The sequence below is a fragment of the Pinus tabuliformis genome, chromosome X (genome assembly GCF_031772625.1).
Source record: "Pinus tabuliformis cultivar Carrire ecotype Pingquan chromosome X, CPIR1, whole genome shotgun sequence".
Lineage (NCBI taxonomy): Eukaryota > Viridiplantae > Streptophyta > Pinopsida > Pinales > Pinaceae > Pinus > Pinus tabuliformis.
Window position 1 is genome coordinate 1,106,394,998 of NC_142308.1, and position 13,687 is coordinate 1,106,408,684.

General features: G+C 40.5%; 1 protein-coding gene across 1 annotated transcript in view; it reads right to left on the reverse strand.

Annotated features, from left to right (window-relative positions):
• The window catches only part of LOC149143685 (uncharacterized), a 38,595-nt gene extending 28,811 nt beyond the window's left edge, over window positions 1-9,784 (reverse strand). The window contains exon 1 of the mRNA XM_089446864.1: window positions 8,832-9,784. Coding sequence (XP_089302990.1) covers window positions 8,832-9,416 — 585 coding nt within the window. The 5' untranslated portion in view covers window positions 9,417-9,784. The remainder of the gene's footprint in view (window positions 1-8,831) is intronic.
• Window positions 9,785-13,687: the final 3,903 nt, after the last annotated feature.

A 13,687-nucleotide genomic window follows, 5' to 3' on the forward strand; every position in this document is an offset into this window, starting at 1 on the left:
TCCGAGTCCGAGTCCGAGTCCGAGTCGATCCTCGGCCGAGTCCGAGTCCGAGTCCGAGTTGTAAAACATTGGCACTAGCTTTACGATTACACTTAGTATTAGTTTTGTACCATATGCATGTTAGGGTAGGATGCATTACATGCTAATTTTCATTGACATTAACATCATATGATATTCTCATGCTAGAATAATTACATTTAGATTTAAAATTGAATTTGAAAAATTATTTTCTTTATGAATCGATTTTATTGGTCTAATCCAAGCATGTGTGATCATGAGATGCCACGAAAGCATGTTGCCCCGTGTCTTTCATCTATGATATGTGAAGGTAACAAGTCTATGGAACCAGATGTTACCCACCATTTTGTGGGTGATATCCCACCTCTCGTTCGAGTAGCTTCACCTACTTTTCAAGAGATCACGTCCCAGTTGGAGCTAGATGTTACCCACCATTTTGTGGGTGATATCCCTAGGAGAAAAAAATTCCTCAAAATAGTCCTCAAGTGGCAGCCAGCAGCCCCTTGCAGCCACCAACTAGCTCGTTATGTCATTTCTCCACCACCTAAGCCAGCGATGTGGTCCCTCACCCATCTATCATGATCGTATGTTTGAAGGTGGGCCTCCCAAACCTAAAGGTATGCCTTGTCATTTGGTAATAGAATATTGTAGTTTACTTATCATGGAAGCTTTTGGCATGGATTAACTGGGGGATTAGGCGGAAAGAGTGGGCTAGATCTGTGCTCTTGTCCCCTGACCTCCTTTGAATGTTACCCTTGGACCCTAGTGTTGTGGGATCTCTTTTACTGGCCTTTGGGCTTTAGGGATGGTACTACATGGGAAACCCTAATTTTGGTTGTGGGGTCCCACTCCCTCATCCATATATATCACTCCCCTTCTGTTCATTATAACCCCATTCATCATTCCTCCCACCTAGGTCCACATTCCTCCACTGGGTCCACATAGGGTTAGCTTTCCCCTCCCCTTGTCCACACCTTGTGTCGGGCCTGAAATGATGCCCCGGCAGTTGATGCAGCTAAAAAGAAAACAAAAGAAAAAGCATAATTGGCCACATTCAACAAGAAAATGTACCACAAAATGCAAAATATGGTTGGGACAAACACATTTAGCACGTGCACAAAAGCCAATGCATGAGCTCTACCCCATTCCCATGTCCATCACCCTGGTTCCTATAGGCCCTAGATGAGCCTCCTCTATCATTCAAGAACCCATTATTGTCCCAACCCCTGGTGGGCAATGAACCGCCCAACCTTTAAGGGGGTATACACTGCTATACTTTACACATCATCCTCTCATTCCTTGAGCCCGAGCAATTAACCAAAGAAAAATCATAAAAGGCAAAAGGCATATGAAGAAGGGTGGAAAAATCAAGGTTGGGGCAACTCTTGTACCACGATTGCTCCCTCCTATACATTATTTACCCAACTGTGGGCTCCCCTTTGCTAGCTACCCTTGTGTCATGGCATGTGACCCAAGATTGCCCCTTTCATCCCCTACTTCGTTCCATCACTTTATCACATGCCACCACCATTTGAAAGATGTACGATGGACATACTATCCCCATTAAAAGTGGAAAGCACCTAATAGGGTACTTTGTTAACCCCCCTTGGAGCTTGGAGACATTAGCACATGCCAAAGCCCACTATGGAAGGGCATGCCATTATGAAGTGCCCATTTGTTGCCCATGGTTTGTAAATTCTTTATCTCAATTTCTTTAATGACTTGGTGTACTAGAGGGCAAGGGGGCATATTGGATCTTATGCAGGATTGCAAATGGTCTCCATCTTGGGTTTGGTCTCCCTATACAGGGTCTTAACCCTCCAGAGGGCTACATTGGCACATGTAGGGTGTGTGTAGAGAGCCATGGGCCTCCACAGCAGTAGACAGCATTCCATGGATCCCCAGAGACATTCAAAAATTGCGCGAAATTCACCTATTGGACGAGGAAGATGCATCTGGTTCACCATACCTAGTCAGCCCCACAGTTATACCATGCACTTGACAGATGACCCAAGACCTGTATGATGATGTGGCATCACTTATACCATCATCCGAGCCCTTGCAAATGGTCTACAGGCATCTTCGATCTATTTGGAGACCCATGAGGACACTTGTGTGCCCCCACACACATTGGGAGCACCACAGGTTTACTATTTGGAGAACAAGGGGCCAACCCCTTGTCCACTACTTTTGGGAGTCCTATTTCGCATCATGGCACCTATGGACTTCATCAAGCCTCCTCTAAGGCCCGACGACGTGTATTATTGATCATTCGACCTCTTGAGAGGCTTATTCTTTTTATTATGACCTAGTTTGGTGGGCTTGTCACCAAAAGTTAGTTATCTTGTACATTATTTTATTTTAGTGGTTATATTAGGCCTCATTACGAAAATAAAATTCATTTGGACATGTATAAATAAAAGTGATGTGATTTCATTTTAGCATCATCACTTGGATTGGACTTGTATCTCTTTAGAGAACTTCGCTATCCTTCTTGAAGGACCAATTTTTGGAGCATGGAATGAATTTTGATCTTTGGATCATTTGCTCTTGTCTTGGAGCTTCTTGATTGGCAAAATTTTGATGGTTGGGTATAATCTTATACATGTAAGTGCAATTTAATGCTACTCTTTCTTTCTACTTTTGTCACATACATTGTTGTTGGGATTTCGCTATACTAGGGTTAATTTATTGCATCCATTTATGCAAAATTGTGGAAATTTTGTTTTTAGATAGTGATGCTTCATGTATCGCCCATGTATAATGAATGAATATTCCTAGAGATGCTTCATCATTGGAATTCATCTTGATAAGCCATCTATTTTGCAGAACAAAGTATAAAGTCTTTGAAGTTGCTTTTGTTGTTCCCTTAATGTTATGCGAAGTTGTCTTTGAGGCCTCCTTGACATAGAAGATCCAATATCCATAGTCATAATTACTATTGACTCCAATCTCCTCAAAAGATTAAGCACTGGTCCACCATAAGGTGATCACCTTAAACCTAATTTTCTTCCCCCACCTCTTCTTTTCTAGGCCTAACCCATAGGTGACCTAGGGCATCACTTATCTCACAATCCAACCATCTTAATACTTCGATTTTTGGTCCACAATTGCACTGGAGTTTGCTCTAAATGCCCTCCAAATTTCAAGCAAACCCAACGGTGGGATCTCAAGATATTGCAAGCCCTAGCTTGGGGACCGTTCCTTGCACTAGGTTTCCCTTGGCTAGAAACCTCACTGGGATCATTACATTACCTTTCATTGAAAATTCCTTCCTTGATCCCCTTCTCCTCCCTGATTAGGTCAAACACATCATTGGTTGTTGAACCCCATTCCCTTGACCTAACCTCAGGTCCACTTGGTCCAATGTGGTCCCACAACTTATTGAAACCAATTTCATAAAGACCACTTGGAAGCCAAGTTTCCACAAATATTTTAGGAGCTAGGAATCTTCTTGACAAATAATATATTCAAACCCTAGCTCTTAGAATTCCTCTAAGCCCTTCCTGGAGAGCCTTTCATCTTGCTTTCAAAGCAAGCAAGCCATACATCTGAACCTCCTTTGTGACTAGGCTTTTAGGATCATCTCTCATCCTATCATTGATCCATTCAATTTCGTGATCCTTATTATTACAGGTTTCCTCCCATCGGTGAAAGTCCATAAAGAGTAGGGAGCCTTAGGCGAGGTGATAGTGGGCTATTGCTCCATTGTTGCCCTTGACCTAGTGGTAGCCCTTCAAGGATCCCTTTTTAGGACCCCTGCTAGTTTGAGCGGTAACAAGAGAGAGAGCACAAAAAGTCAAAGTTGACTTGCCAAATCACAGTGAAAACAACCCTGTCAAATTTGCAGTGAAATTCAGTCCTAAACAAAAGTCAAAGATGGTCAACGCAACAGCAAATCTTTCTCTTTGGAGCTCGGTCATACCCAGTGAATCTCGATCTGATAAGGTGGTCAAAGTCAGCCCAAAACAGTCCTGAAAATTTGCGGTCAAACTTGGTCAACTACATTGTTTTAAGATCCGGCTGGCTCGGAACCGACTCGGCCGAGTTGGTCCAAGCCGGAACCAAAACAAAAAAAAAACAAAACAAAAAAAAAATTTCAACGCGACAGAAAATTCGGTTCGATCAGCCGAGTTATGACTGACCCGGCCGAGTCATAGCATGACTCGACCGAGTCAGTGATAACTCAGCCAACTCGGCCGGGTAACTGACAGTGGCCAGTCAACCATAAAAAAAAAAACACCCTTTTTTTATTTTTTTTATTTTTCTAAGTGTTGGGGGGACTCCAAAGGGGTTTAGGAATTAGTTTGTTGGTCTTTGGGGTCCATTCCCCTCTCCCAAACCCTAGTATTTGATCATATTGCGCTACTAAGGCTATGTTATTCATGGTAATGTTAAATTCTTAAAGTAAAAGTGACATTCTCCTTAATCTTCATTTTCATCCTTTTACTTAAATTTTTAACGTTACCATGAAATGACTCAGGATGTTTGAGAGTGGTTCCAGCCTCATTGGATTTCATATGGAGAAAGTAGAATTTTAAATTTCATTCAAAATCCAACAGACTTATTGGTTTTTCAGGATTTCAAGATTGGGGGACTGCAATGTTTCCATTGAATTTTGTCATATATTAGGGTATGGAACTCGTATTTAATCAAGAGCACCAATCCCTCTATGTACCTTGATGTTAGTGACATTGGTTGTCGAACTCCTCTGGGATTCGCTCCCAAACCGAGAGCTTCCGAAAATGTCGCTCCCGCTCCCGTTTTCGCTCCCGCTCCCAAGTAACACTGAGCCAGATGATGTTGGCAACTCTAGCAGTAGCCAGTAGTACTGGTCACAGACTTTTGTTGTAGAGGCCATTTCTAGCCTCCTTGGTTATGTGTTTTTGTTTTGATCTCTATATCATCATCGTGTATGTATTGGACAGTGCACTGGGTGTCGTTTTAATACAATGGATATATTCATGAGCCTACTTTGATCATATCAATATGTTGTCTTCTATCTATATTCTAATGCTGTGTGTTTGGAAACATGAATGAAAATCTTTAAAATTGTGTGTTTTTATAAAAAAATAAATATTTAATGTATTTTTTACAACGACGGAGTCATTGAAATCGAGCTGGCCGAGTCGATAACGAGTCGGAGTCGGAGTCGACCCTCGGTCAAGTCGGAGTTCGAGTCGGAGTTTTAAAACATTGGTCAACTATGCGGTCAACCCTGCGGTCAACATGCCCATAAATTCTCGATTCCTGTGCCAAACAGTAGGGCTTGCCAAAAATGAAATTTTCCCACAAAAATCGCAACTAAAAGGATGAGTCAAAGTATCCAGTCAACACTAGTCAAACCCTGCAACAGTTCTGAAATTCTGGCCCTATAGTTTGTCTGAAATTCGTCCTCCTTTGCCACACGTGTGAGAGAAAGAGATTACCCAATAGTTATACGAACTAATGAGAGAAGGAGAGAGAAGAATGTGTGAGTGATGATGATGCCAAATGAGGTGAGAGGTCATTTGTATGTATACAAGTCGTTTAGGGTGAAGAGACACATCCATTGGGCTTCATGAGCATAGATGATGATGTGGCCGACCTAAACAATTTGCACATGTGTAGGCTAAATTCAAAAACACACTTCTACTTGTCCAATTGGATGTTCTTTATATCAATTTTGGTTCCTCTCGAAAAGAGGAATATAATGTAATCATCATATCCATCAAATTAGTTGTCCCAAGGTGGAATTTGGCCCTAGTTGCCAATTTTAACACAAGGAAAATCCTCAAAGTTATGTTGCTTTCTAGCTACTAACAACATTAAACAATTTTAAAAAACATCCAAGCTCTCATGTGAATCAACTGCACCATCCACATCATTGTCATCTATCGAGGTTCTGTTTGCTCTCCCCAACTTCAATTTCTTCAAATTTCAACGAGCATTTATGTCTAAAAATCATGGTCCCTTTTCTTTACTGTAAAGTAATCCCATACCTAGAGTGCCATATCTAGAGTCTCTTTGTGGCATCTTTGAACAAACTTAATCAACAGATTCAAGTTCTCATGTGAATCAACTTCCAAGCATTACAGCGTCTAAGAGAGCAAATGATATCCAAGGTTCTCTTTGCACACATAACATTTTGATGCACTGTCACGGACTCAATTGGCTTGCAGAACTATTTCAGTAGGTGAAGCTTGAAACGATTATAGGTTCTATGTTGCCAAAGGGAGACAAGGCTTTCTCACTGCCTTTTTTGATGCTGACCTCGCCCACATGTTATCAGCTAGTTTCCTCACACGATCATTACAGTAAGGTGTAAAGTTTTTCTTGACATTATCATTGATGGAGCTAGGTAATTTCCACCATACATGGGCTTTGGGGTTTACTGCATTCTTCAGCTGCCATGAACGTCGACGGTGCAAACACTGGTAGACCACAGCTAACACATCTTGATATCTTGAGGTTGAAAGGGTTGAAACTGAGCCTTAAAGACATGTATTTGTTTGGCTTGAAAGACCAAATCATCCACATCTGCTTCAGGAATTATGAGCAATTGGGCATCCAACACACCATTGGAAGAGAGCTCTTTATCATTGGCTACATGCTTTCAGAACCAACAGCGATCGGCTTGGGTGACTTTCGTTCTTGGAGGCTAAAGATTGACACTCAGAGACAGGTTGGCAGCAGCCTGCTCCATGAAGGCAACATCTGTGCCTTTCTTGAGAGAGCCATTGTTTTTTCTGCATAAAATCCTAGTCGAAAGAATAAGAAGCAGTCGAGTAAGAAGAATAACTGAATGGCGAGACCATGTAGGCGAAGCACTTGCTCGCCACAGAGTAAGAGATTTCATTGTTGAGTGAAATGGTCATGTACAGAAATGGCAAGGAACATTTTGTCAAGCCACAATTCGGTTGAAAGAGTTTGGACAATAGGGTTGAGGGAATGTCAGAGCAAGGCACATAAATAGCCAAGAGTTTGAGGATTGCTCAAAGTGGCAGATCTAACAGGTCATGAGAATGTGCAACCTACTCTAATACCACTATTGGAATGTGCAACCAGATATGAATGATAAGCATGAAATGCTCTATTATTCAGAAAGATATTACATATAAATACATTATGTGATCGTTGGATTCATCTTCCAAGGTCTCTTGAACTCGATTGATTGTTCACATTCCACACCCAAAACCCTCGGCGGATTAGGTGTCCAACATCCACTTAAATCTAATTGTCGGCAAGGCATTATGGATGGCTTGGCGCTGCTTACATTTCTCTACAAGGGAACCAAAAGCAATCACTCTCGCTCACCCTATTACGCGTATCTAAGTTGAGATTTGGCGCTTGGATACAAGGACTCAAACTACTATAATGATGCTTTATATGTTATGGGTGAATCAAAAACAACTAGTTTTGTTTCGCCTAGCTAGCAAGATCTTGACTGCTTCTGGATCAACTCGATAAAAAGGGTAAACAACTAGAAAGTAGAGGCAAAGTAGGAACAAATAGTAGAGGCAAAGTAAAGTAGTATGTAAATGATCAAGTGCCCGATTCCTACAATAGAGGAATATCCATGTATTATCGGGTTGCTTCACCAAGCTTACCAATTTTTGTATAGTTTTTTTGTTTTGGTACATACAAATTCTAGTGGCTCTCCCATATTCTTGTAATGTTATGACTTGTACTCTTTAGTCCCATTTACATATTTTTATCATAGGCCTCCAATATGCCTACAAACCATGTTGGTTTACAGACCTACCACTTGACCAATGCAGAAGTTACAATGTGAACACCAATGCCCAATCAAAATCCATCACACGCACAATTTATGTCATAAGATAGTAATGATGCATGCAATATAGAAAAAAAATAACATAAGTTAATGCTTGAGACTTCAGCTAAAAATCAAAATTCAATGCAAGCGACAGTTTATGACATCAAATAGTATTGAGACAACCAACATAGAAACAAAAAAATTAAGGAAGAGGTGTAAACATGAGACAAAACATTTTTGAGGTGGATGTTATTGATCAACATGACCAAAAGGCACACAAACTAGTCAAGACAAGGTTTTATCTAAACTCTCATAGTATTGAGACATCAATAAAGAAATAAAAAATGGAAAAGGCACGAAACAAGATAAAAGATTATTTGGGTGGTGTGATTTGGGAAAGTAAGTCTTTAGGTAAGCTAAGTAGTTGTAATATTGAGACATCCAAGATAAACAAATAAAGGAAGAGGCATGCAACTAGATACAACGTTTTTTTGGTGACAAAATTTGAGAAAGTGAGCTTTTGGGTAAGTTATCGCTGGGTATTTACTCCAGCAGTTTCACCAATGACTAGCCCTTAGCACTTGAACTTAGCTCAACCAAGTACTAATGCACAACAAGCATAAGCACAATCGTGCCCTAGGTGAGACTTGAAGTCACCCGAACACCAAAAGTCAACCAAACACAAGAATGTCAGAAGTGAAACTTGAAGCCATCCGAGCACAAGCATGAAGCCCTCCAAACAAAAGCATGTTCTAGGTGACACTTAAATCCACCCTTTGGAAGTTGAAAGTTTACGAACGCTACTTTCACCCACCCAACAAACCACCATTGCAACATAAAACAATGCTAAGCTGCCCTACAAACAACCAATACAATATAGAACAAAATTAAGATGCCCTGCTCAACAACTTACAACACTGGATGAGCCTAACCACTGTACTCTTCTAAACTTAAACTATTGTATATTAAGCAGAAATCGGACAAAGAAGCAACCAACCCAATAGAGAATTGAATGCAATATTGGAGAAATCGCTAGTCTATTGACCATACATACCTCCGGATGGTACTGAAAGCCGTATAATCCCTTGTGGGGATTTTCAATGGCGGCTATGGCATTCTGCAGACTTGTGGCCACGACCACGAAGCCCTCGGGCAATCTCACGACCTCGTCCCCATGGCTCATCCACACACTCTGCGTCCCTCCGACGAAGATGTCCCCATAGAGCTTCGACCCCTCGTGCATGCGGACCTCCATTCTCCCGTACTCCTGGGATTCGGCAGGCTTGACCTCACCCCCCATCATCTTGACGATGAGCTGCAGACCATAGCAGATGCCCAGAACATGAATCCCCTTCTCCCACACATAGTCAAAGAATCCGTCAGGCAGTGAGGGGGCGCCCTCCTCGTGAACGCTGTGAGGACCCCCCGAGAGGATGATGACCGAGGGATTGAGGGCCGCCATTGCCGACAGGGGCGAAGTGCCCGAGAGACACACAGAGCATACAGCAAGCTGCCGGATTCGGCGAGTAATCAAATGGGTATACTGAGAGCCGAAATCAAGAATCAAAACGACATTGTCTCTACTAGCAGTGATGTTGACGATGCTGTTGCTGTTATGGTTATTCTCTTCCATCGCCATGGCTGCATGCGCTTCCCGCCCTTCGCCGCTGTTACTGGTACTGTTATCCCTTAACTCTACCTAGTTCGTGTTTGAAGTTCAACAAAAGTAAGATTCGTCTGAGTGGACACTGCCCTGTGCGTCTCGGCTCTCTCTAGGCAGTGGCAAGCTGCAAGGCTTCATCGAGAGCACGCCGTGCGGTCGCACAGGCCAAGAAAAAGCGGAAGCTCTCAGCTGAAAATCAAAATTGAATCTCCGCAACAATTTATGACATAAGATTGTGTTGAGACATCCTAACACACAAAAACATTAGGGTAACTTAGACGAGTCAAGATTCAATGTAAATTCAATGAAACGGAAGCTCTCAGCTCAAAATCAAAATTGAATCTCCGCAACAATTTATGACATAAGATTGTGTTGAGACATCCTAACATACAAAAACATTAGGGTAACTTAGACGAGTCAAGATTCAATGTAAATTCAATCAAAATGTTTCTTTAGTAGTCTTAACAAGCACCAAGAAAAACCAAAGTTATCGATGGCAGCCCTACACCTCATGTGAGCCAATCTTCTATGAAGATAAAATTGGTTATAAAGTTTAAACAAAGCCAATCTTCTATATAAAGATAAAATTGGTTATATTTAAACAAAGTAGATGAGGAGGAGATTTAAGGATTGATGTAATTGATTAGGGTTAGTATGGTTAAGTTGTTGTTGATATGGGGTTAGTAATGTTAAGATGTTGTTGATAATCTATTGTATTTTATAGGGATTAGTATGTTGAAGAATCTAGGGCAAAGTAGTGTAGTGTGATTTTTCGTTACTTGATAACAATTTGTGGAGTCTTTTTTCTTTTCTTGTTAGCTTATGCTGCTTCTTCTTCTTATTAGTGCGTATGTGTGTACTTCATCAAACTACTACCAAAACATAAAAACAAGAACACGAGATGTTGGCTCTCTGTCAGGGCCAAAACCTCTCTACTCTTGAGAGGAAAACCCTTTAGTGAATTTCTCTTATTGAAGCTTCTATTGATCAATGCCAAACCCTAGACCCCTCATAATGAGATCCTCCAAGCACAAGTCAAGTCTCACTCCTTTATGCACCATATACCTCAGTACTTCTTCCAGCACTTCGTCTTTCTACTTTCGGCACTTCGTTCTTCTTGCAACTTGTTAGTAACCTTGTAGTCCTTGCTCTAGAGAATATACTTTTGATGAGACCCTTCTCCTTATGATGGTTCCTTTCACCAATCAACTAACTTTGGATGACTATAATGTAAGGTTGTTGTGACTGCAGAAAGACATCTGATTCTCACACGTGTGATTGTTTTCTACCCTAGAAAACAGTCCCTTTAACTTCGATCTTGTTCTTTCTTTCTTCTTTGGTGAGGGCTTCTCCTTCGCTCTAGGATGGAGACCTTGTAGACCTTAGTTTCTAACCCAAACAGAGATAAGGATTGAGTTGTTGTATTATTGTTGTTATAGCCGCAAAGAGACCTCCTTCCTTCAGACGTGTGGTTGTGTATGACCCTAAGAATAGTCTATTAACCTTCATTATTTCTCCTCCTTTCTTCGCTACCCTAACAGACCTTTTCCACAACTCCTTTTTTTCTTCTTTTCTTGCGGATTTCAGAGCTTCAGTTCTACTTTGTATGAGGAGTGGACAGCCTCTATAAATAGACGTATGTGCCTCCTTTTAGGCCGACTTGGTTGCTGCTTGTAGGTCGACTTGGAGGGCAGTTTGGTTGTTGATTTGTTGAGCAAACTTCACACATTTTTTATGGTGGTGTAGCATGCTTGAAGGAGCTTCGTATAGGATCAGACTTGACTTTGCTTGGAGGTTTCCCTTTGAATTTTAATATATATTTATACATACTGTAACATGCCCTTAAGGCCTTCAATGTTTTCTCTTGACTATTTGACTCACCTATAACACTTTTACATGTGCTAGACCTACTTCAATGAGTAAGAAACTCATTGACATGTATTATAAAAATAATATTTCTTTTCTTGAATAAGTACAAATATCAAAGTACATTTATGAAGATCGGACCTAGTTACACTTCCTTCAACACTCCCTCTTAACTAGGGAGGTATTCATACAACATTACAAGGTGTTTGGTAATTATCAATCTTGAAGAATTCACATAAGAGAAATCAAATTAGCAATCCATCTGTTATAGCATCATATTCATCAGCATTGTCATAGTGCAAGGCCTTGACTAACAACTCCATCTCTTTACGAGACCATGAGCTACAATGCTGGCGAGACCAATGATTTATAGACACCTTCATCATTGTCTCTCAAGGTACATACCCACCCAAATGTTCTCTGAGTATGACCTTCTAGGACTATTCTTATCTTGGGTTCCCAACCTTCAAAGAATACCAATCCTCTTGCCTACTCTTGTCTTGAATGCCCTACACATCCTCAAAGAGTATCAGATGCCAGATAATTACCTAATCCTCCCATTCTTTCTTCTCAAGTGAAGATAAGAATGTTGTGTCTATCTTGTGTCTACATTTCCATTCATGGCCTTCATCTAGACTTACATTGTTAGTCATGGTCTAGTGTATGACCCATGAAATGGAAAACACATTTGTCACTCCTTTGTAATTAGAGTGATCCAAAAAACTCTCTCTTGGTCAGGGACCTGTCAAAGCTCCCTCTTAACTGGAGACTCTTTCCTTCATCAGCAACTTCTTCTTCATGGGTCCTTCCGCTGCTTGATCTCCTTCTTTTCTTAATGTCATGAAGTCTTTGTTCAAACTTCTTCTACGTAGGGCACCATCCATCAATCACTTTCCTTCTTGGTTTGTCATGTCATTGCTTCGTGGAAAGTGACTATCAGGTTTTTCTTGTCATCTTGGCTACTTCTTTATCATCTTGTCCATGCTTCATAATACTCTTCTCATGGATGCTTCATTGTACTTGCTTGATTGCATGTTTTGACCTAGTAGCCCATCATGACTTTCATCCTAATATTGCTTCAACATTGCCTTTTATTTTGTTGGATGACTTCTTCATCACGACATCAGTGTAGAGTAGAATAAATTATCTGCAACTTTTATATCTTCAAGGCCTTCATAGGTGTCAAGGATCCTTTCTTTCTTTATCAGAGTTGTCTTGCCTTCTTTTGGAAGATATCTTCAAAGTATCTTGTCAGATAGTGATTCCTGGTGATCATGGTGTTCTTCTACATGAGTGATTTCTTTCTTCATTTGCTTCTTATTAGATAGATAGGTCAACCATCTGATGCTTCTTCTAAGAGCACTCTTCCATTGCTTGCTTTCTGGATTTGTCGGCATTTCTTCTAGCTTCTTAGTCAGCAATCTTATGCTCCTTATGTGAGCATATTCTTTTGTTGACCTTCATTGCATCGTATTACATGCCTTCGAGCATGTTCTTGGTGAAAGAGATTCTTTCATGCTTGATCATGTGATAGAATTGTACCCATGACTCAATAATATACAAATGAAAACATGACTTAAACTTTGATGCATACATACCTCATCTTGATTTTCCTTTGATCATTCATTGGTGTGGCCCTTCTTGCTTCATCTTAGCTCGCTTGCATATCGTTCTTTTCTTGAAACCCATGAATGGGATTCCCAATGAGACATATGCTTTGTTCCATGAACCTTCTTTTGAATATTCCATCATAGGATCTTAAAGATCCTTGCCTTGCAAATGTTTCTTTTCCTTTGATGATGGAGGTTTTCTAAGATACTTAATCATGATCAAATTTTCTTTTATCATGGATGAGATTCTATACTAGGTATGCTCCTTCTATATGAATATCTTGAGCTATATCTACCATGCTCCTATATTCTAGAAGATATTTCTACCCATGCATTTTTATTCTCGTTATTAAATGCTACATCTTTATGAGTATCTAGAACTCTATGTACATTATGCTTCTAGATTCTAGAGGATGTTTCTAGCCATGCAATTTTATTGTATTCCTACATGCTCCTATACTACTCAAAACTTTGAAAGAAGTCTAGAAGTAAAGAGTTTGACCTAATCATAGTAGAGATCTAGAGGACCTTCCTTTTTTTGCTTCTTTCCTTCTTCTTTCATCTCTTGAGTTATGTGAGCTTCTTCTCTCTTCCTTTAGTTGTTGTCCTTTTTAAGCTTAGGACAATTCTTTTTGTAGTGTCCATATTCTTGGCATCCAAAAAATTGGATCTTGGAAATGTCTTTGTTGTTTGTTCTTCATGGACCAAACTTGCCAAATTCACCCTTTCTTTTGGCCATGGTAGTAAATGCTTGCTCCTTTGATCCCATAT